Source organism: Diabrotica undecimpunctata, chromosome 6 (assembly GCF_040954645.1).
Source record: "Diabrotica undecimpunctata isolate CICGRU chromosome 6, icDiaUnde3, whole genome shotgun sequence".
Classification (NCBI taxonomy): domain Eukaryota; kingdom Metazoa; phylum Arthropoda; class Insecta; order Coleoptera; family Chrysomelidae; genus Diabrotica; species Diabrotica undecimpunctata.
This window is the reverse complement of record NC_092808.1, coordinates 17,875,126-17,901,182: the sequence shown is the minus strand read 5'-3', so window position 1 is coordinate 17,901,182 and position 26,057 is coordinate 17,875,126. Positions and strand designations below refer to the sequence as shown.

Below are 26,057 nucleotides of genomic sequence, written 5' to 3'. Positions count from 1 at the left end.
TCCCTTAGGTTGTACCATATTGATGGTTGTCAAATTACAAATCAGCTGAAAACTGGTTCATCACGTTATAGTAATCAAAACTAATACGATGTGTTCACTTACTGGTATTTTATATAATTGCCACTTAACTATTTATAAAAAAAAACTATTCATAATTACTGCACAATATGTGCAAACGTCTTTCGGTGGCTCATTCAGGGCCGAACTAAATAAAACATGTTGTGGATTAAAAAAAATAGATTTATTTTACTTATAATACTTTGAACACGTATATAAATTAAGCTATCTACTATTTTTAATCATAATTTAATTAAAAATACGTTTCTTTTGGCTTACGTTTACGAATACGTTTTAATTTGGACAAAAAATTGTAATTTGTATTTTGTCAAAATTAACATATTTTTAATCAAAATTATAGATATTTACCTTTAAAATAGTAAATAACATAAAAATTTCATAAGGAAATAGTAAATATAATTTATATATCTATAACATAGTTAACAAATATATTAATAACCATTAGTCTTTTTCTGACGAATCATCTGACGTATCATCTGATGTATCATCTTCGCTTTCACTGTCGTCCGAACTACTCTCCTCTGATATAGCTTCTTTTTCCCCTTCCTCCTCTTCTTCTAGTTCTTCCTCGCCGCTGAACTGCTTATTATCCTGTTTGGTAACGTACCTAAAATATATTAATATTATTATTCCTATATAAAATCGAAAGTATTATATACGGTTGAACTTGTATTGAAGTGGACATTTCAATAAAGGTACAATATACATCATCAGTGGCGTTACAGCTCTTTATGAGCCAAAGCCTTCTTCAGAACAATCCTCCATTCGCCCCTGTCTCTGGCAACTCTTCTCCATGCTCTAATGGAGAACAAAGGTACAATATACAGGGTGTTTTATTTGTATTATATTTTTATTGGTATTATAATGATACCAGAGAAATGATAAATCTGGCAACGTTACAAAGATCAAATTTAAAATCTTCATATTGCAAAATTTTTGTATAATTCGGACGATCCATTTAAGAGATAATTAGATGTTTCCAGACTTTCGATCCATTCTAAAGATTAATACATATATATATATATATATATATATATATATATATATATATATATATATATATATATATATATATATATATATATATATATATATATATATATATATCTTAAGTTTGGTGTGTAATTTCGATATTGTTTTTATTGTATTTCTGTTTCCAATTTTGATATTAGGTACTTCTCTAAATTTATTCAATAGTCTATTTGTTAAACCTGGAATATATGGTAAAGAGTGGTACAAGTGGTACAATGTATTTTGGTTGTTTGTTGAAACTTCTGTTTGATCTGTTGTAATGAACTAACAAAATACATTTAGAGAAGTATCTAATATCAAAATTGGAACCAGAAATATAAAAACAATATCGAAATTACAAACCAAACTTAAAACACCCTTAAATATTAAAGAAATCTCCAATGTAGTGTACTCTGCACCTTGTAATAATTGCAATAGAATATATATTGGAGAAACGTCCAGAAATTTGTCCGAAAGAATAACATCGCACAAGAGTGACATTAATGTGAATAATGTACAAGCCTGTGCATTAAGTGAACATTATATTACGATGGCCCACACACCTAACTATGATCAAGCAGAAATATTGAGGGGGAAAGAAATTACAACAAAAGACTGTTTCTAGAAATAAACGTTTGGCATTTTGGTCTGTATTGTGTTGTATGTTTGTATTTTGGTCTGTTTTCTCATATACCATGACCTTGGTTTTACTTTCATTGATTCTCAAATTACGTTTTTCGAGTTTATCTCTCCATATTCGGAGGTTTCTCTTAAGTGCGTCCTCGTTTCTTCCAAATGCGACGAGGTCATCTGCAAATGCGTACTCCGCTATCTGTATCATTTCCAGGTTTCTATGTCCAACAAATATTCTCGATGTTTCTTCTATAGTTTCCTTCATTACATCATCTAGTACAATATTGAACAGGATGGGGCCTAGTACACCTCCTTGTCGTAAGCCATCATTGACTCTAAACTCGTCAAATTCCATATTATCTGTTCTTACTCTGTTTCTTGTGTTCTTGTATAGGCTCATAATGGCTTTTCTGAGTTTGCTGTCTACTTCTCTGTTCCTTAGGCTTTTGTCTATTTCAGTTCGCGGGGTTCTATCAAATGCTTTTTCGAGGTCTATGAAGGCTTGGTATAGTTCCGAGCTTGTATTTCGTGCATTTTGTATTAGCTGCTTAAGTGTAAATATATGGTCATGGATGCTTCTTCCCTTCCTGAAACCGCTCTGTGACTGCTCCAGCTTATGGTCTACTTTTTGTAGTAGTCTTTTCTCCAGTACTCGTTCGTAAACTTAGGAAGGAATACTCAGGAGGGTTATACCTCTGTAGTTGCTGCAGTCTCGTCTGTCACCTTTTTTGAAAATGGGTAGAATAACGCCCACTTCCCAGTCTTTTGGGATCTTGCTCTCATTTCATGCTTTATTGCAAACTTTTCTAAGCATTTCATTTCCATTTTCTCCCATATTTTTTAGCATTTCCGCAGTTATCTTATCATAGCCAGATGCCTTTCCTCTTTTGAGAACGAGTATTATTTCTCTTATTTCCTCTATTGTTATTTCGTTTTGATTTGGGTTCTCATGTGGGTTTTCTTCAGTGTTGTCTATTTCATTATTAGAGTCTTCTTGAGTCAGGAAGTCTTCGAAATATTCTCTCCACCTGTTCATAATACTTTCATTCTCGCAGAGGATGTGGCCATCTTTATTTTTAATTTGTTTTGGTGTTTGTTGTCTGTTCTGTTTTCAGATGTACGGATGCACATCAATCGAACTATTCAGAGCGGCAACATCTAAGATCAGAATAGCCATGATGATTGCCAACTTCCCGACCGTCACGGAGCTGGCACGTAAAGAAGAAGATACAATGGTTAATATCCTTACAATAAAATTATTTATTGTAATTGATGATGAACTACATATATATGAAAAAAAAGGTGTATATAACTTACTCTTGGACCAATTTTTCAATTTTGCTCTGTGCTTCTAGATAATTATTCCTCAGGACTGAATTTAAATCCGTATCTGCGCTGGCAGGATCCTCAGTATCTTCTAAGTGTACATAATGACTTTCATAAAGCTCTCTACGTCTTCGCCTTTGAAGCAACTCACCCAACTTCTGAAAACAGGTTTTACCTAAAAATAAGAGAAAAACAATGCTGACAATATGTTGCATAATAATTGATATCTTCCAAGTATCATTCAATTAGAATCAAAAGACCTAAGAAACGTGCCTTTTGCAAACACGCCGTGAAATGTGGTTTCTTCACGACGGAGCCCCAGCACATTTTTTAGCAGAGCTGTTAAAAATCTTCGATATCCTGCAGCTGCAGAAACTATCCGACACAATTTAGTTAACCATAGCATTACTAACAATTGGAAAAGTAGAAGTATCTAATTTAATTTTATTTCACAAGTAAACAAATTACTGCATAGTGTAAAAGAATAAATTAGAATTATTAAACGTTGTCTGTTGTATTTAATTTCCACTGTAAACTACGTAATTCAGTTAAAAACCTCGGCATTAAACACCTTTAAGCGGGTATGTTCACGCCGCAGTTAAAATGAGTGGCATTCAAATAAACTAACGTTTAACAATTTTTTGAATAGATGGCAGCACGAGCATCATATTTTAATATTTTGATTTTCTCGAAATTTAATTCTCTGAATAGCGACATTGTTGCCAATGAGACCAAGTACTTTAACTTAAAATACAATGTACGATCGGTAGAATCGGTATAGTTCGCTCTCAGTCGGCAGTGTAAATTGAAATTAGCTATTATTTGAAGTTTCACAAATTCTAATTTTTGGATTGGATCATTCGATATAATTTTTTAATTTTTGTATCGTGTTGTGTTGTTGTTCATTTACTTTTGAAGTTAAATTGCTGTTGTGATTTTGTTGTGTTGTTTTTTTTAGTTTTATAAACATTTTAAATAGTGCATAATATCAGTCTTGTTTCCTAATTAAATTAAAAAATTAAATTACAGTAACAAAGTACAAAAAAATACTTATAATAAAAGTATACACCTGTAAACCTCATAATTTATTAACCGAACAGCGGACGCTAAGGGCTGATCAGTTCTTTGTAATTTTACATTTTTCTTGGCAACAAGGCTATTGAATTTATATTTATTTTCAGCCGGTAAACGAAAACCTTCCGTTGCTAAATCAATGTTTTGTTCATTTTGAACTTCACTCTGTAAAAAGCTCATTAGGCCACTCAATCTTGTTTCTAAACTTGCAACTTCTTCAGTTTTTCCGATATTTTCCATGGACTCGAAAACATAAGATGAAGATGCAATATGCCATAGTCGAACCATATCTTCTGGCAAACATGACTCAATAAGAGGATACAATATCGCCGCAAATTTGTCAGCAGTTTTGTCTAAGGTCTCAAGTGAACGAAGTTTACTATCAATCATATCATAAAGAGCAGAAATATTACAAGGACTACTAGAAACTCGAGTTAAAATTAACTTTAAGAGCTCTCTAATGTAAACTTCCAATCTGGAGATCCTCTCTGCCAAACCTACACTGCAATCTCTGAATAATTTTTGAACTCGATTGGAGGTAATTTAAATTTGCGCTTACCTTTACACTTAATGACTTTGAACTTAATATTTTGTTTGTAAAATTGGCCACTTTGCTAAACAAAACCACGTGATTCGTATTACCATGGTTACTGCATAACCCATAGACAATAAAACCCACCACAAAACTAGTTTTCAATGTTTTGCAGATTTTTCTTAAATTCGGCAAACGCGCATCTGTCGCCATTTAATACATGACTGCTGCCTTCTACTAAATGACACGTGAACTTATTTTCTCATCTATTAAGTGATAGCCGAACTAATTTCTCACTATTAAAATGCCAACTTATTACGATAACATCAACAAAATCCCTAGTTTGCAGCTTTAAATTGTAATTTTATCTTTAGGTACAGTTGATTTAAAAATTACGGCAGTATAGATAACGAAAATTTGCTTAAAATAGAGATTTTTGGGTAGTTAATCATTTAACGTAGCTATTTTGTGCCTAAGTTCAAAAATTATTTCACAATACCAATTTCTAGGCACGTTACCACGTAAGTTATGACATGGATTCATTTAAGTGCAGTTATGAAAAAATTACTGCTTTCTTTGGAAATTTTAACTAGATATTACTAAAACAGAAAGTGTACAGTTTACGTACATAATCATATTATGTTGAAGATTTGTTTTGAAATAGTGACGATAACTGTACCTAAAAAGTATATAAATTTTAACATTGTGACATACCACCTTAAGCTTAATAAATACGTAAGTTCAGTTAAAAGATAAAGTGTTTTTTATTGTAAATAATTGACATTTTATTAATTTGTTTAAAATTATGCCAGATTTCAATACATTTCAGAAAAACATTACTCATAATTTTTCTTCGTTGCATTAATTACTTTTTACTAATCAAACCATAGTACTTACTTAAGTAAAACTAATAATTTATTTAAAACTTCGATTTTTTATCCAAAACCTTAATTAATAATTCAGATAATAGCAAAATAAATGCCATATTATTAAAGGAAGAAATAATTATTTTGCAGGTATTACATACATTTCCTAAGATGTCAGCAACTTTAAAATAATAGTAAATAAACAAGGGTTGGATTATATTAAATAGCCTAAGTCACAAACAAGTTATTATTCAGAAGTACTTTCACTACGTACGACGTTGTTAGATTATTTAATTTTCTGAAAATATGGACTAATATGGAAAACAACGTATTTTTTTTTTTGAAACGGTTAGCTTTAGATAAAAATGTTTTAGTACTTTTTTGTTCTAAATTGTGCATTGCTATGAAAAGTGGTACTCCAGGAACATGTAACATAATGACGGAAATCTGGAAATGTGGAGATCAGTTACTAGAACATTTAAGGGACTATTTAATGGATGTCCAAATAAATGTAATATACTTTTACATTCAAAAATACAAAAAAAGTGACTCATTTGTAAGACAATATAAAACAGATTGAATATGATATTCTTGTTTTAAGCTACTGGAAGCAATATATAAGAGAATTTTACAAAGCTAATCTTCCTTTTATCCTGTCTGATTTTGATGTAACTCTGTTACTAAACTGAAGTCCTAAGTAGCGCAGTTTTTTAATCTAAGAGCATTAACTTACTGAGCGTGAGGGATCGTGAGTTCTAATTCTGCCGGGGATAGAAAGTCTATTGGATTGGTGCTCACCCCAGGTACCGCAATCGTTCGGAAAAATTAGGCGACTCTTCATGAGGACAATGAAGCAGACTTTATTTAGTTACAAGGCATGTACTCAACGAACTCATACTGGTATATCATGCCCCCTTCCATATGGTTTCTTTCTTTTGTGTATTTAGTTACTCCAACACAAGAAATTCAAAACAAATATAAATATAACCTAACTTTTGTAAAAAATGTATACAACTGTTTGAAACCGATCAAAACGATGAAAAGAGGATTCCAAAGATGTTGTTCTTAGCTAATTATATAGATAAAGATACGAGTAGAAGTGTTGAGAAATCACTTAGGAATACTTACTTTCAGTTTTTATTTGAGATTCATTCAGATTGAGTGCACTGTCTTTGACAACTTTGGTGATAAGCTTCTCGATATCATAATAACTAGGGAATTTTTTGTTGTTTTTGTACGTTCTAATAATGGCTCTGTTGATTTCGTTATATTCGGAATCCAGAAACACCAATTTTGAGTAAGTCAAGCGATTGCCATACGGGTTCTTCTTCATAAGCTCGCAATACTTTTTATAAACTTTGTCCAGTCTTGCCATATATCTAAAAATAAACATTAATGCTTCAGGTCTCAATCCTTTTAGTACTGTTCAATGAAAAAGTTGCTCACGATGTAAGAATTTGTCGCCATCGCAACGGAATTTATTTTTTTTAGTTAATGTTAATGATAATTTAATCTTTGGAAATATATTTTTGTAGGAAAACATTTCATTATATTTTTTTCATACAAGACTTTAAAAAAAATCTAAAATACCTCCCCAGTTGTAGATAAGATGAATCTTCTTCTAGATCAAAGTCAATTTCGGTTTCTTCCAACCTTTTAATGATCACTACAAGCCTTTTAATAGTTTTTTCTAATTTCTTTAGTTTAATCAATTGTTCCCTATCGACTTCGATAGATCCAGTCTTTACAGCTTCCTTTAAATGCTGAAAAACCTCATTGAAACATAACACTGACTGTATCGAAGATTTTTTGGCCTTCGCTATATTTTCAGTCAATATTCGTTGAAACCCTGTTGAGGTTTCAAATTCGTCTATACATTTATTATAAAAAGTCCGCAGCATAGGAAATTTTTCGAGGATAGTGACATACTTAGTGTGCTTTATATTCCTTTCTACAATACCTAAAAACTTTTTCAATAAAAATTTGTTTGAGGGTTTTTCAGCAGAAGTTGAGGAGCAAGGTTGAACGTCATCTGAAACTTAATAAAAAAATTTGTTCATTCATTTTCGTAACAAATATCAAAGTTTATTTTAACAATTTACATACAAGGCGTTATCTTGCTTAGGTATCTTATCTATTTTATTTTTGCTTACGTTTGTTTTTTTTTGTTTTTTGATACTAGTTTGCAACAAAGAAAACATTAAAAAATGTGCTATTCTATACTTTTTCAACTTAGTTCATAACAAATTTCGTAAACTTACACTATATGATTGCCATATTTTAATTTTAAATTAAATATTTATTAATATAATAATTGACCATCTTGTATTCTAAAATAGAGTAATATTAAACCCATGGTTGTAGATAAGATATTATTATTTTTGACTTCTGAACATATGGTTACAATTTGGTTCATTCTTTATTACTCTACCTGTATAAGAATATTTAATCAGTCTAAATAACATCTAAATACCTGGGATCACATCTTCTGATAAGTTATTGTTCAAATTCTCACTGTCACCATCTTTACTTGTTCCAACAGTACATTCTAGATCATTTAATAACTGTTTATCTTCATTATCGTCACTTTCAGGTCCGATATCTTCATCATTAATTTCTATACTTTCATTTATTGTGGTGTCATCTTGTGATCTACTATCCTTCTTATTATTACTATTAGTAGATTCTACGTTTGAACTTTCCGACTGATTTTCTTTTACTACAGATGTATTCTCTTTTATACTATGACTATCCCCATTACTTTGCTGTTTTGGTGGTGGAGACTCTATTTCATCATCACAGATAACTACGGGATCTGGGATTTTTTTATGTAGAGGGTTCTTAAGCTTTTTCATTTTCTTGCGGTTAATGGGAGTTAGCTGTAATTAAAATAATAGCTTAGACAAATAAAATATTAATTGCAGCTACATACAAATAATATAAACAAAACATTATTAGAAAAATAGATTAGACAAACATCAATAATGTTATATTGCATGCCCCTAATTGTAAAAACCACAAAGGACCTATGCTGTGGTGAAGTCGAGATTGATCTTTTCACTCGAATGTTCCATGGACCGTGTCTGTCGATGTTCTGGTCACTATAACTTTCTGGAATTTCGTGTAGGTGATAATTATTAATGTAATTAGAATTTGTAATTAAGTGAGTTTGTTTTTGGAGTTGAAATAAAGTTGGTTAAACCACATTGCTCTTCACTTAATCTCTGAACCCACAGAAAAACATAACAATATTAATGTAACACTGTAATCTCGTAGTCTAAGTTGCAAAGTAGAAATGTTTCAAAACCTCGTGAACCTCGTAAATACGCATGCCCGAAAAAATAAATGGTAAACATGCACCATTTTAATTTCCTATGAAATTAATTTGTATACTTTCTATACGTGGATTTGCATGTGCTAATGATATCGAGTATTTCCAATAAACATGACATATTATGTTTTTTTAATCTTAAACATTCCAGTTAGTCATCACATTTTTATTTTATCTCACATTGAAAGATGTAATAAAAATTTACGACTTCCCGTCTTCACTGCCGATAAGAATTGCCGTGTAAAAATGTAAAGTATTTACATTGCACTAATTTGGTTTATAAATAATCATTTTTAAGAACTGAAAAAAATCTAGAGGACAAATAAATAAATAACAAATCAATGTAGGATAGAAAAAGAATAGGATTTTGGTTTTAAATTCAGCAAAATATGTTTATACAAGACGAAAACATCGAATTCCTTGGGAAAAATATTCCCATGAGATTTTTTGCATAATCACTTTCATAAAATACCGCAGAATAATGTTCAAGACAAGTCGTCCACACAAAAAGTGGTCCTAATTTATTGTTTTTTAATAAAGACATTATAAACTGAATAAAGACAACAGTTAAATAAATATCATTCCATTATTAAACAGTTTAGTATAAATCCATTTTTAGGTTGTGATAAGGGCCTCAAACAACTAAAAACAATGTTTTAAAATCAAATAAGACCAAATTAAAGTATCAGAAACTGATAGAACAAGGTTACACACTTTTAAAAGTGATTTTTTTTCATTAATTTGTCATAAGTGTACAAAACATATATATGTTATTTGCAAAAAAATATTAAAATAAATATAATATATATATTTTTAGGATCTCACTGTAAAATGTAAAAAAACTAGTTGAAACTGAACATAAATAGTACCACAATAAAATATTAAAAACGATTGTTCACAAAAATAAAAATATTAAAAGCTATTTCATTAACGCAAAACTAGTTCGTCTATGTCTCGCTACGATAACGCCCTTAAGAGAACTGCATGTTTTTAGCAATGCCTGATATCATTGTTTCGTTCGTAGATCGACGTCACTAAATGATTACATCAGGTCTACGACTTTACTATACTCTACCGGTATTTATGAAAATAAAAAAATAATGATTCTGATCAAATTTTTGTAATATTTTACTTAAAAAAATAAATAACGTAAATAATTTTTATTTTGTGTAATAAAAAAGTGTACAAAAATATACAATAATTAAAAATATAGCTTAGTTATGTTTAATATTAAAACAAGTTAGACACAGAACCGATTTATTGTCATAATTTTCACAAAAAGTGTACTTTAGTTACCCTTTTGTCAGCTTCCTTACTTTTCATTGTTTACCTTCATTTGTAACAACAGTAAACACAATTTCTTCTTCCTTTCCTGCGTGAAACTTTTCTCTTAGCAGACAATGTTTTTCTTGATAAGTCAGTTGACTCAAACATATGTTCTTTTTTATTTAAAAGTTATAAGGCCAACTGGTCACAAAAAGTTAGCATTGGTACTTCTTTATAATTGTTTATTTTATTGTAGACAATCCAACTGTTAATTATTGTAGCACCAAAAGCAGCTCGAAGACTATCTTAAGCTAATACTTATAACCTTTTGTGGAAGACCTGTGGAAGAAAACAACCACAAAAACAACAAGCCCCGCAAAAAAGGCCACAACAAACATCAAGCGGACCTTAATACGCACAGGCAGCGAAAGCGCAAAATACCGAGAAAACCATCTTGATCTCGAAACAACAGCAAGATGGACTAGTGAACTCAGTTAAGGAACTGGTCACTAGAATTGTCCACGAGGCGATCGCAGTCATAAAGCTAACAATGAACTAATGCAAGCAAATATGGGATACTTGAGGATAGGCTCCTGTAATCCAGGAGGCATGAGGACCGACCAGAATATACTGGACGAACTGGTGAATAGATATGGAATGGATGTCGTGGCAATACAGGAAACAAAGCTCACGAACAACATTAACATCAAGTTTCCGAGCTACGACATATACAAGAACGATAACACAGCAAGATCAGGTGGTACAGCAATATTAGTGAAAAAAGGCATAGGCCACATCAGAATTCTAACACCACAACTAAATACTATGCAAGCAACAACAATAAGAGTACAAATGAGGCAAGGAGAAGTCAGAATTACCTCCGCCTACGTAAGACCAAAAGATCTACTGACCGAAGATGAACCCTCAATCATAATAGGAGACCTAAATGCAAGATCCCCAAACTGGAACGACAGAGCTACGAAGAGAAATGGCAGACTACTAAACACATACATAGAAAACAACGACGACGTTATGGCAATGGGCCTACAGACCCAACGCACTACCCAGGAAACGGACTTCCTACACACATCGACATTGTAGTAGCAAGAAACCTAGGACTACAAACAGAATTACAAACATTTAACGAAGGCACAACGGACCATAACCCCATCCTATTAGAACTAGGAACGTGGGAAGAAGAAAGTACAATCAAAAGAGTTAAAAAGAAAACAAAGTGGACAAACTTCAAAAGACTCGTGAGCACTGGAATAAACATAGTTCCAGTGATAGACCACCCACGAGAAATAGAAGACAGAGTCCTAAAGTTGGAAAACATCAACCAACGAGCACTCAGAAACAGCACTACAAAAGAAGAAGTAGAAATGCACACGGGAAGATTTAAGGATATTCCGCAAGAAATAAAAGACTTGATAAGGGAAAAGAACAGAGCAAAGCAGACAACAAGAAGGACAAGGAACCAGGCAGACAAAAATAGAGCTAAACGGCTAAACAGAGAGGTCAAAACAGCACTACAAAAACAAAAAACACCGTAGTGAAATATGGGAAAACCACATAAGAGACATGAAGGAGCAAGCACCAAATATGCAAATTATTTGGAGGTTTCAGAAAATACTGAGAAATGACAGAAAGCCAATTCCTCCATTACATGGAGAAAACGGAATAGTCTACACCACAGTGGAAAAAGCAGAGGTAATGAGGAGTATCCTCGAGAGATAGTGTACATTAAATTACCACCCAGACGAGGACATCGACTTCATAGAAGAAGTCGAAAGACAAAGAGAAAGACCCGAAAACCCAAACGAAATCATCCCTCCTACACCACCGGATGAGTTCAACGAGCTAATTAAAAACAGCTCGCCGAAAAAGGCACCTGGTCCCGATCAAATAACGAACAGGGCTCTAAAATACTTACCAGCGAGAGCCATAGTATATTTAACAAATATAATCAATGCGATGCTAAGATTCAAGAAATTTAAAAACAGATGGAAAGAGGCCCATGTCATAATGTTTCCAAAGCCCGGAAAAGACAGCACATTCCCGCAAAACTACAGGCCAATAAGCTTATTACCTGCAATTAGCAAGGTTGTAGACAGAATAATACTCAGCAGACTCCAAGCTGAAACGGACAGACTAGACATAATACCCGAAGCCCAATTCGGTTTTAGATCAGAACACTCCAGTGAGCTACAAGTACTCAGATTAACAGAGTACATAGCAGTTGGATTTAATGATAAACAATAAACAGAGTTTGGCATAAAGGACTGATCTAAAAATGAGAAGATACGGTTACAGCGGAGCAATGACAAGACTAATCTCTTCATACTTGAGCAATCGTAGTTTTAGAGTTCGAATAGGAAAAGTCCTATCCGAACTCGGGAACCCGGAGGCTGGAGTGCCACAGGGAGCTACTTTACTGAGCCACCCTGTAAACTGTGTTGATATTTCCATCACTTGTGATGCTTCCGATTTTTGTGCTGGAGCTGTATTACAAAAAAAAACGGATACAGGTATGAAACCGTTGGCTTTCTTTTCCAAAAAATTCTCACCTAGTGAAAAGAAATATAGTGCGTACGACAGAGAATTATTGGCTATATATTTAGCTATAAAACATTTTAGACATATGATCGAAGGCAAAGGCATAACCATGTACACTGATCACAAACTAATCACCTCCGTCTTTACACAGAAGCTAGACAAATGCAGTCCTAGACAATTTCGATATTTAGATTTTATAGGACAGTTTTGTACCAACATTCAGCGCATCTCTGGATTAACAAATATTGTAGCAGACGCACTATCTCGAGTCGATAGCATCAAGAAAGATATCGACATCATGGACTTAGCTCTCGCACAAGAAACAGATCCAGAACTAAAAACGTACTTAAGACTAAGAGAGAAAACATCGTTGCAATTAAAGAAAATACGGTTTCCGGAACAAAACGTTAGTTTGTACTGTGACGTAGCAACATCTACAGCCAGACCATTTGTACCAAATCCACTCCGAATGGCAATTTTTAGCACCATGCATAATCTAGCACATCCTGGAATCAACAGTTCTGTGAAACTGTGTGTCAATCAAATCAGATGTGAGAAAATAGACTCGAGCGTGTCTACAGTGCCAATAATCAAAAATATCGCGCCACATTGTTTCACCGACTGGAAGTTTCCTACCACCTTCCAACCGATTCGAACATGTTCAAATAGACATTATAGTGATGCCGATTTCTGAAGGAAACAGATACTGTTTAACATGGTTGTGTCGACCGTTTCACGCGTTGACCGGTAGCTTTCCCAATGCCCAATCAAGAAGCAGATACAGTAGCCAGAACATTTTTTTCTGGTTGGATAGCTCGTTTTGGCACTCCCAAGCGTATCACAACGGATCAAGGTCGACAATTCGAATCACAATTCTTTAAATCAATCTGCAAATTAACTGGAACTATCCATTTAAGAACAACCGCCTATCACCCTCAAGCAAATGGCATGGTGGAAAGATTTCATCGACAATTAAAAGCAGCAATTCGATGCCATGAAAATATTCGATGGACCGAAAGCCTACCTTCAGTGTTACTGGGCATACGAGCAGCGTGGAGAGAAGATTTAGGTACTTCAGAGAATGGAGAACCATTGTGTTTGCCCGGAGAATTATTGTTTTCGTCGCAAAGAAACACCGACGACAGTGCTCACATTTATTTAAAGACACTTCAAAACCATTTCGAAAATCTCCGTACTAAGCAACCGTCGCAACATGGGTCCAAAAGCCCTTTTATTTTCAAAGAGATGAAAACCACCCCTCACGTGTTTGTCCGCCGTGACATAATCAAAAACAGTTTAAGGCGGAAATACACCATTCAATTCGGTTGACAAATGTGGATGATTCAATTACATTGTTTAATCAAATTGAAAAGCATACATATATACACGCTTCAATTTATTCTTCATTCAATTCGGTTGAACAATGTGGATGATTCGAAATGTACGTACGAAACTTATTATATCACAAGTCAAAATGAAATAAACGGTTGAATCGAACACAATCGACAAAACTCCAAAATGAATCATCCATATTGTACAACGAAGTTGAACAAAAATAGAAATTGGCTCAACTCATTTCAACGTTCAATTTAGTTGAACGCTTTTATTGAATTGCAAAATACATGGTTCATTTTGGTTGAATCGTCCACATTGTTCAACCGAATTGAATGGTGTATTTCCCCTTTTAGATAACTCATACCACGGACCTTTTCCAGTAGTTAAACGAGGAGACAAAACATTTGTCGTCCTTGTAAACGGAAAAGAAGTAACAATTTTTATCGATAGATTTAAACCTGCGTATGAGGTCAACGTAAATCAAGAACCAGAGAAAATAACAGTGTCCAGAGAAACAAACACCTACAACAATTTTGAGAATAGCAGACGTGAAATACAAACGAGATTTACGGGAAGTTATCAAGCAAGTATCAGTTTAATCATTTTTTTGAGTTAAAATTTTTTTTTTTCAGTATAACATTTTTTTTTCAGTGTAAAGTTTTTTTCTCGTGTAAACATTGTCTTTTTCTGATATACCTATTCAATTTGCATTGTAACTATGTATGTATTATCCATATTTCTCGAAGGGAGGTGTTGTAGCGACAAGCTAATTACGAATAATTAACCTTTTGTATTTAAAAATTAAATAAAACGATCTCATATTAAAATTTACATTTTCGCAATTGGTTATACACATAAGAAATACACTCGCGATCATAAAATCCGGGTCACCTTGTAAATCACCGATATTTCATTTTTAATGAGCTTTATTGTAAATAATAATAACACAAATACAAACTAATGCATGTTTCTGAGAATTGTTGTCGGCTTAGCGGTTTCCTTTGTAACAAAGAATTCCAATAGTGTCGATTTCGCGGAAAAGTACACACTTCCCAAAATGGACGGTACCTGTAACTGCCGCTTGTTTTAAATGTCTCATTTGTGCTTCGACTTTCTGTTCAAATGCAACGAACAAACGTTTATTATTGCCACCATTAGTGTTTATTAGTGCCATTATTAGTGTTTATTATTGTTTATTTTTTGCCAAAAATGCCTTTGACTGTTGTTGAAACGGCACAAATTGTTGCGCTTGTGAAAGACGGTCACACTCAACGGCAAGTCGCAAGAACTGTTGGCGTAAGCCTTTCTACGGTTCAACGAGTGCTTCAACGCTTTCAGGAGACGGGTTTGCTATCCGGACGATCTGGCTCTGGACGAAGAGGAACGACCACGGCACGAGATGACCGTTTTCTTGTGTTTTAGGCTTTACGAAACCGGACCTCAACTGCGATTATGCATCGAAATCGTCTACAGGAAATACGAAATCTCAATTTTAGCGTTGCAACAGTCAGGAGAAGACTTCGTTATTTAGGATTATCTTCTCGGGTAATGGCTACAGGACCGCCACTTCGCCTGGCGCATCGAGTTGCACAACTAGCTTTTGCTCGATAATACGCGCATTGGGGAATTAACGATTGGAGCAGAGTTATGCTCAGATGAATCCCGTTTCTGCCTAACTGGATCCGATGGACGTGTAAGAGTTTGGAGGAGAACCGGTGAATGATTTTCACAAGCTGGCATTGCTCCAAAAATGCCATTTGGTGGAGGCTCGGTCATGGCTTGGGGAGGTGTATCTTCCGACTTCCACACAGAATTACCCTTCATCGAAAATGGGTCCTTAACTGCACGAAGGGACATTACGGAGATTCTGGAAGAACATGTTATGCATACGATGGCAGGGCTTGGAGAAGACGTCGTTTTTATGCATAAAAACGCGCGAACGCACGTTGCCACGATCAGTATGCAATACTTGGACGAGGTTGGAATTACGAGGTTACCCTGGCCAGCTAGGTATCCGGACCTGAATCCCGTCGAACATCTCTGGGACGATTTGGAAAAAACGTATTCAACCCCTAAAACCTCCTTCTAACAACGCACAGGAGCTAAAGGATCTGTTAATGAGAGAGTGGAATAACATACCACATTATGTAATCCGGAGAAAAATTGAGAGTATGCCCAATCGTCTGCAAGAGGTTATTAGAGCAAGTGGAGGCAATAACCTCCTTCTAACAACGCACAGGAGCTAAAGGATCTGTTAATGAGAGAGTGGAATAACATACCACATTATGTAATCCGGAGAAAAATTGAGAGTATGCCCAATCGTCTGCAAGAGGTTATTAGAGCAAGTGGAGGCAATACACGATATTAGTCATTAAAATTTCACTGATATTTTACCACATTCTGTATTTTCCATTTTTGTCGTATGTCTGTTTTATCAACAATTTGATTTGTTGTTCTGCTTTTCAATAAAAACAATAGAAAACCGTTTTTTTTTTCTTTCAAAACAAACACTGATGACAAATAAAAAATACGTTAGCCTAAACAAAAGTTTATTACTGCATCAGAGGCAAAAATATTCAAGAAACTTGAAATTTTCAAGGTGACCCGGATTTTATGATCGCGAGTGTAGAAATGAAATAAAAATTTAAATATGTGTTTCTCAATATGCTTATTTATCATACCACAGATATGCTGGACACTTTAATTATACATTTTGAGTACGTTGCATTTTTTCATTTATGAGAAACGAAATATACTTAATACGAAGTAAGCAATGACATCACAAGAGGTAATAAAAGTTTATCGTCTGGCTTTTAGAAACAAAGAATGTTTGTAGTTCGAGTTTAGTTATAGTTGTTTAGTAATCATTGAGTCACAATCATTGTCAAATCACAATTTGCATTGTAACGTAATATTTTGCCTACCACATAGGGTATTATTATAGAGGGTTGAAAATTGGGATGGAAATAGGGCAAGCAAAATAAACGATACTTGTGCGAACGGCACTCAGGGCTTATTTGGAGAGCTGGGGTCGTGGATAAGTTGAATGGCAAGGGGTTGGATTGGGGCAACTACAAAAAATGAAACGAAGGGGTACTTACATAAGTCTCTTGTAACAAACAAAACAAAACACAAGAAAGAGCTGTAGCAATTTAAAATGGACGCCGCTTCGAGGTGCCAAGTTATAACGATTACAACTAGTTGTAACTATTGAAATAATTATTAGAAATAAAAAATATATCTTTTTAATTGAAACTCAAAAAAGGGGTTATAAACTTTTTTTTAAATAAATAAAAAAATGGTTTAGAGAAATAAATCATTGTGTCAACAAATTTATTGTTGTGTCACCACAAACAGTTATAAAAAATAGGCTGGGGGTGAAAACCAGACTTCACTGGAATTTCTAGGGGTAGAACTGGGCTTACACTTTATGCCACATGAACAAATAGACTACATCTATACAGTAGCGCACCCGGAATTTGTCTGAGGGGGGGGGTTTGAAATTTTTTTATGCAACCTCCATTTTGAGTCTCTAAAATTTGGGTTTTAGTTTAGTTTAAAGTACTAAAGATAGCAGTGCCAAAGATTCAGGTATCTATTATCCTGACTACCAACTAAAACCATCCCCTCTTATTTGTGCGCAGTTGACTGTCGCACGTACCGTACTCCGAAAGTGGGGTGGCCGCTGTAAGGCTGACGAGATTTTTGGAACACTCCCTTCTTTCATCTAGATCTTATCTATTGTTCTAAAGCTATTTTTTGTGGCATTTTAAAGTAATTACTATTTTAATGGGAATAAGCCACAACTGAAGGTTAAAATAAGTTTATTGACGTTTGACATTAATCCAACTTGTAACATTTTGGAGACGGCTATCGCCGTATTCCCGTTCTCCTCCGCCAATCCTTCCGGTCCAAGGCATGCTCCTCCCCCAAACCTCTCGATACTATCGCTCTTCTAATTCCTTGATTCAATGGGCGTCGATGTCTACCTCTTTTTCTTTTTCCAGAGGGCTTCCATTTGTAAAGTTTTTGAGGCGAGCGTTAGTCAGGCATTCTCAATAGGTGTCCAAACCATTTTGAACCTCTTCTTTCTATTCTGTCAATGACCGTTTCTGTAGCATTCATGTTATTTCTTATAGATTCGTTGGTCTTCCTTTCCTGCCTTGATGTTCTAGCACTTCTTTTCAAATAATCCATTTCAACTGCCAACAATCTTCTCTTCAGGCCTGCATTAATTGTCCATACTTCAGAGCCTAACAAAGAACTGATTCAACCATGGTTTGCCCTATTCTTTTTTTGTTCCTTTTGGAAATGTTACGATCCCACTATAAAGAGTTCAGACATCCTATAATTTTACGTCCCTGGTAAATTCGGTGTTTAATTTCGGTTTCTCCCAAACCGTTCTTAGCAATGAGTGCACCTAAATATTTAAATTTTTCCACGCGTTTGATTTCCACGTCCTCGTCTATCAACACTTCAAACCTTGCATCTGAATTGACAACTAAATATTCTGTTTTCTTCATGCTGACTTGTAACCCACTTTTTACATATTCTCTGTGCTTTATCATAAATTCTAGATCATAAGAATCTTGAGCTAAGACGACTTGGTCATCCGCAAAGTTCAGGGAGAACAGTATGTCATTTCCTATGGGGATTCCCATTCCCTGGCGGTGGTTTTTCCAATTTTGGAGGGCTGCCTCAATATCTAAATTAAAAAGTAAGGGTGACATACTGCATTCTTGTTTCAGTCCTTTAGTTACTTTTATTGGCTCTGATAGTCTATTTTCGATTTTTAGGTAAGTATTGTTATCCCTGTATACTGCTGTGATTATTCCTAAAAGGTATGGACTAATGTCGAGTTGTTGTAAAGCTTGCCACAATTTAAGTTTTGGAACTGTATCATACACCTTTTCTAAGTCGATGAAGGCTAGATGTACTTCGGTACCAACCGCTATTCTTTTTTCTATTAATTGTTGGAGTATAAACAAGTCTCAGGACCAGCAACTTCACGTGGAGTCATACGTCTCCATTTTACCAAATCTAATGGTAACTTTAACATCATAGAATGTATCACCGTATAATGTAAACTAAATTTAAATCTAAATTTTTAACGGGTTTTTACCCACATATTTAGTGGCTCAATACATGTATACCCACCTAGTAAGTATTAACCACATTTTGTATTAACCTTGGTCAAAATTTAAATCTCACGTTCTTTTTAATTAAGTGGTTATATACTTTTTAGGTGCACTGATGATGGAATAATATGGATTCCGAAAACGTTTTGTGATATAGCCTGATTGGGTTTTTAAATTATATACCTTTTATAAAGCATTTTTAATAAAATTCTTTGTTATGTATGGTATATAGCCAACTACAGGAACTTAGATTCCTTGTGGATTTTAAATAGGAGAGAATTAAACACCTTTTCACATGCAACACAGAATGAAAACCATTTTATTACTCCTTCAAAATGTCAAGATAGCGAACCTGATGTACATACTGTTTGTGGATCAGGATAGGCAACATTTCAATATCTCTTACTACCTCTGACACTACTTATCCAGTTTTTAAATGTAAGATTCTTTAGAACCATTTCTAGTTTCTCTTGTCATCTAATTATTAGTCTTCCCTTCCTGTATTGTTATTTTGTGCTCTTAAAAATGTTATTTTAAGGCATTCATTGTTTGTGACTAATTGCATGATTATGAATTTGTGACTACTAAACATGACTAATTCTAAAGAATTCTGGAGTTATGTACACAGTAAAAATAAACATTATGACTTACCAAACAATGTGACCTATGACAACAATGAGTCAAACAATCCATCAGAAATTTCAAATGTTTTTAAACAGCATTTCTCTATGTCATATGTAGATAACAATAACTATGGTATTCCAAGCTTTGATTATAATAAAACAATTAGTTTAAGCAGCTGTGATATTAGTCTAATAGATATTTGTAATAAGTTTTAATAAACTTAGTAGTGGCCTTAATGAAATTTCACCTTATTTTGTAAATAAATATCGTTTTGTTCTGTCTCCTGTATTACTAAAAATTTTTCATTTTTTATTAAGTACTGGCACTTTCCCAGAAGAGTAGAAAACAGTTACATTTCTCCTATTTTTAAGAATAGAAGTAAAACATGTATAGAAAATTACTGACTCATTTCCAAAATTTCTGTTTTTGCAAAGATTTTTGAGTTAATTATTGCTTCAAAAATATTTTTTCCAATTAAAAGTTTAATTATTCCTGAACAACCCGGCTTTATGCCAGGTAGGTCTGCAACCACAAATCTAGTCATCCTAGATGAATTCATTTTGGATGCCTTTGGGAAGGAGGCTCAGGTCGATGTGATCTATACTGACTTCTCAAAGGCATTCGATTGGGTTAACATCAAGATTCTTATAAAAAAACTAGAAGCACTAGGAATTCATGGATCACTGCTTGAGTGGTTGTAGAGCTACCTGACAGACAGGCTTCAGATTGTCAAAGTCAAGAACTGTCATTCTGAAGAGATTTTGATTAGGTCTGGCGTCCCACAGGGTGGTCATTTATCGACTATTCTTTTCCTTTATTTGATAAATGACATCTTAGAAATCTTTGAAAATTGTGTTATTTTGTTGTATGCTGGTGATTTGTAATTTTTTAGAATTATTAAGGATTTTAGAGACTGTAAAAATGCAAAAATATGCAAACAATTTCTCACAATGGTATACAAAGAATGACCTTTCACTTAATATCGAAAAATGTAAAATATTGCGCTTTTTTAGAAACTCACAACCTATCTGTTTTAATTACTCTATAAATAATATATTTCTAGAACCAACAAACACTTTCAAAGATTTAAGTGTATTTTTTGATCCCAATTTATGTTTCAAAAATCACTAGAATTTTAATTGTGATAAAGCTTTTAAATTACTTGGATTTCTGAAAAGAACCTTGTCAGAATTCAATAACCTAGATTATTTTAAAAGTGTGTATTGTTCTATGGTTAGATCAGTTCTGGAATATTCCAGTACTATTTGCTCTCCTTTATATAAATGTCATATTGAAAGCATTGAGAAAGATCAGAAAAATTTCTGCACATTGTAGGCTATAAATTACGGATTTCTTCAGAAGATATAGTGTATTGTAACATTTTAAAATTACTTAATATACCAACATTAGAAAATCATCATTTAATGCTAGATTTGGTTTTTGTTTTCAAGGTTGTAAACAGAATGATAGATTCGCCTCAAATTTTGCAGAGACTAGGGTTCCTCAAAGGTGCACAAGATCTAAGCACGTTTTTCACTTAGAATTCCAACAAACAAACTATTGTCTAAACCTATAAGACGAATGTGTCAATCTGGAAATGGCTTAGATGTAGACTTTTTTTCTAGCTCTCTGAATAGTTTTCGAAAAAAGGCTGAAAAAATCTTTTTAAAATACAATGTAGGCTGTCACTGTAAACTGTCATTTAGGTATTTATTCTATTTATTTGTCTTGTGTAAATTGTATGTAATTATTATTGAGTTCTAAAACTGTTAATATGATATGAATTATTTTATGATTGTAATTATTGTAATAGGTATAACCGTAAACAAACTATTTATTTATTTGTTCTTCAGCTCTTTTTCTATTGCTTTGGTGAGTTCAGTTTTCACTAGTTGTTTTATACAACCAGATTTTCTGCCTCAAATCTGGTAAAAACTGTATCAGTTATAGCTGTTCAACTATATTCAACAATGTCTAGTAACCTTATTATTCTAAGTAGGGAAAAAATCTTGTATTAGCATCATCAATTAAACTTTTGAAATATGTATTAAAACAAAATTTGCTGTAAAGATTTTAAAATATTTATAGCAAATATTGGCATATTTATATTCTTTTATTTTTCCTAACTTAACTTTTTTGTTATTTCAGCTTTAAATTATCCAGGTTCCCCAAAGGTACTTCTTAAAAAGAATTGGAAAAATCAAAATTATAACAATGTTCACTTACTTCGATATCATCAGGTACAACATTGGTCTCTTCATCAGAACATAAACTAACAATTTCTGGTTCTTTGCATTGTTCTGTGGAAACTTTGGTGATGGTAATATTTGGTAAATTTGGAACTGGAGTAGGTTTTATTCTCTGTAAAAAGAAAGTTAAAATTAATACTGTAGCGTTTTAAATTTGGTGGAATATTTTCGTTTTTCTGTTTGCAAATGAATTTTAAAACAATCAATATATTATGGCATTTTAAGTTGAGATTCTAAATATCAAGTTTTGGTATTCAGCTGTTTTTGTCTTTCGTTAAAACGCAATAAACTGGAATATTTAAAAGTTGTTTCGAGTCCCCTAATATAATATTGCAAGTCAGGTATACGGTTTTTCTCTAAGACGTATTAACTGAGAATATTTTTTTTGTCTTTGTTTACATTAATATTCCCCTATTCTCTGTATGTATTGTGAGGTAAAAAATTTCCGGTTAACCAATTTAAAAGTAAATAATCAAGAAGTTTTTTTGTTAGTTCGGTTGCTAAGAAGGAGGTCAAAAAAGGGTAGATTGTTTGTTTTAAGTTTTTAGGCAAAAACTAGCTGTGAGACGTAAAGGGAAATTTATTTTGCGTTGAAATTTGTAAAATGTAAGGCATTGAGGAGTCGACATTTAAGCCCCAATCAGAGCAGACATGCTACAATGGAGTGAAGCAAGAGATGCCAGAGTAGAAAGATTTTTTTTTATGTTATGTCTTAAGACCGGTTAAGGTGATAATACTCTCTGCAATATGGCAGTTTAGAACATGGTAATCACCATAAGATTTGTGAACCGGCACTGAAGAAATTTGGAAAATTATTATATAGGATGTCCCCGTTGTCAGCTTGCTTCCTCCACAGAAAATAATTCTACATCTCTTGATTGTTCGTCCCTGAGTATGGAAATGGTTTGTTTTGTCCCTGTTGGAGAATATGTCCAGATAGAGTCCCATAGATGTTAACAAGTTTTTTTGAAAGTTAAGTGCTAAACAGTGAAATCAAGGTAACATTTAACATATTAATTTTAAAGTAAAGACAGACATTTTTTTGCTAAAACAATAATTGCTTTCGTTAAAATTTAAAGGAATTGTAATATTTAATAAATTGTAAATTTTATGGTTTAACAGCTGTCATTTTAATTGTTTTTTTTTTCTATGTAATGTTAACATATGACAGCTAGCTTTGTTCTTTTCGATATTCATTTGTTTTGTTTGTTTAAAAAAAGGTTAATCTCTGTGCGATAACATTTGTAAGTTTTGTAGTATCTCCAATCTATTTGTAAACGGAGTTTGTAAACGGACACATGTAAGTTTTTTTTTATTCTGTATTTGGCAACTATTTATATAGTATATTTTTTATGCCATTTATGTTTGATAACTGTTTGTTAGAGACACAAATAAATGTTTAATTTATTGCTCCATCCAATTTTTTATTTATTTTAGAAAAATCTAACCTTTTTTTTGTATGTTTACTTTTTAGGAAGGAAGAGCCCTTTTCTTCTTTCCTCCAGCAAGTTTAGGATCCTTCAAAGCGGCGCCCTTGTTCTAAATTGCTAGAAGCCCTTCCTTGTTGTTTTATTTGTCCAGTTGCCCAGGAGATTTGTGTAAGTACCCCTTTATTTCATCATTGTGTAGATACCCCAATCCGACCCATTTATTTCAACTTATCCACGACCCCAGCTCTCCAACAACCAACTGAGTGTCGTTCGCACTAGTAGCGTTTATTTTGCTTGCCTTATCTTCGCCCCCATAGTTTCTGCCCCCAATTTTTCTACCCCCATGTTCTTACCCTATGGTAAGCAAAATAATTTCGTTACAATACTTCCAATAAGAATTTACATAATTTATAATTATTATATACATGGACACAAAATGTATAAGAGTCTTAAACTGTAATATTAATCTCATGATAGTCAAATTGCATACATCATTGAAAATTGAAGATGTAAGAGCTCTTAGAAAAATATGTAAGATACTGATTACAATTCACTTAAATCTAAAATATGTTTAAAATAAAACATACAACTTTAACAAACACAGCTGAACATGAAACCATGGTCTATTACAAAATATATACCTATAATATATATATATATATATATATATATATATATATATATATATATATATATATATATATATATATATATATACCCGGTATATATACGCCCTTCCGGTAGGGATCTATGGAGGAGTATCACCGAGCCCCAAGCCCTTATCTCTTGCCGTACTGCTCCACCATAGGCCGATCAGACACCAGCATATTCTAGTGTAAGCCGCAGATTCATCTAGAATTTTAAACTGCTGCGTTAGACTTTTTGTTTTTCTGTACACTGAGCTGCGGACCGAACCCACATCCACTGAACCACTCGCAGTGAAGCGAATGAGAAGCCGGCCGCCCAACCCGCTTGGCTATCTGACCGACTATACCTATAATATACAGTCCCTAAATAAAGCTTCTCTAGTTTTCCTTGTAAAAGCCAATATATAAGGTAAATGTGAGCGATATGACGCGTTTTCAATATCTTTCAAATTCTGCATGCTTGCACTGGAAAGGTTTTGGGAACCAGTAGTACCCACCATTGCCACCAGATGAAGCATGTCTAAGTTAGTGTATGTGTATAGTGATCCGTCGTGGAGGGAGCTTTGGTGTTGTGTACACTTTTGCAGGTAAACACCATAAAAATTTTATCTTAGTAATTTCAAAGTTTTGTAATTTGTCTTTTTTTAAATTTTTTGTTGCTTTAGTGTATTTTTTGTTGTTGTGCATTCTTTAAACTTAAGAACATGACTTATTTGGACACATAGCCCTTCTTGTTTACTATTTGCATTTTTTTACTTAAAATGGCATCAAGTCAAAAAACAAAACAAATGTCAAAAAACATTTCTAATTTTTAATATAGGAATTATTTTTCTTTTATAGATATGCCTAGCTACAAGTGTAAGAACATGCGGGGCTGCTGGACTGAAGATAATCTTCGTGCTGCTTTCAAGGATGTTGCAGACGGCTCTTCAGTTAGGGGTGCAGCTAAAAAATATGATATACCGGAAAAAATACTACGATTCCGACTCAAAACAAAGACCAGCGTTAAAGGTAAGCTAGGACAACCTCTCGCCCTTGGCCTGGACGCAGAACAAAAATTAGTGCTTCATGTCAAGAGATTGCAGTGGAAGTTAACTTTATGAAGAAAGGAGAGGTTCATTTCGTCTTTCCATTAGCTGAAGACATCGGCATTGTCAAAATGGAACAAATTAAGAAAATCCTCCAACACCTAATGTTCATCTTGGACACTTCAATTTTGTTGTTAAATTCCCTAACACCATGTCAGTTGTGTAGACAGTTTTATTTCACCTCATTTCATTATAAGTTGCAAAGTTAATCACTCTGAGTTTTTATTTTTGGTTTACATGTAAGTCCCATAAGTCATATCCCCAACACCTAGTGCGTCATGTCATATCACTCCCCCCACCCTGTCAGGAATATGACGCAAAAGTTGACTTTTTTTGTTTTCTAAATTATAGTAATTCTTATTGTAGGATTTAACTGGGATTTATGCTGTGGGTACCTGATAGTACTAGGTGTCATATCAACATGTTATTATCGGTATTACCGTTTGAGATCTGCCAAAAACCCGAATTGTGCGTCATGTCCCCTACGTTTACCTTACATAAATTATGAAGAAAAAATACATGATAACAAAAGAAATAAATTAATACTGTAAAAACAGGAACATAAGAGAAATTACCTTTCTAGGAGACACAATTTGTTCTTCATCTTCATCTGATGATGAAAGTGTGATGATATCTTCCATTTAAATAAAGGTAAAAATTTCTCCTGCGTATGAACCTAAGTTTGGACGTTTAGCAAGAAGTTTTGATATATAAATTTGCTCTAAAATATTCAACTTCTTAGTTGTCCTACTTTATCCATAGGTTAAAAAATTGATTTTTTAAATAATACACCTAATAACAAATAATATCAACCAACCGCTAAACATGATAGAATAATAATACTGTAAAGCTAGGTTAATTCATGTTTTTGAC

At 33.4% G+C, this 26,057-nt stretch overlaps 1 protein-coding gene across 2 annotated transcripts; it reads right to left on the bottom strand.

Moving 5' to 3' along the window:
• Nucleotides 1-219: 219 nt before the first annotated feature.
• Daxx (Daxx-like protein) lies at nucleotides 220-26,057 on the bottom strand. Of its 2 annotated transcripts, none has more exons than XM_072534359.1 (7): nucleotides 25,760-26,057; nucleotides 21,997-22,131; nucleotides 7,994-8,399; nucleotides 7,111-7,552; nucleotides 6,649-6,899; nucleotides 3,040-3,223; nucleotides 220-685 (listed from the first exon to the last, which is right to left on the bottom strand). In XM_072534359.1, exons 1-7 carry the CDS (start codon nucleotides 25,823-25,825, stop codon nucleotides 520-522), a joined length of 1,650 nt encoding a protein of 549 aa, XP_072390460.1. In that variant the 5' UTR covers nucleotides 25,826-26,057; the 3' UTR covers nucleotides 220-519. The 2 variants fall into 2 exon arrangements, with proteins under 2 accessions (XP_072390460.1, XP_072390459.1); XM_072534358.1 differs by having other exon boundaries at nucleotides 7,111-7,558; nucleotides 25,760-26,055.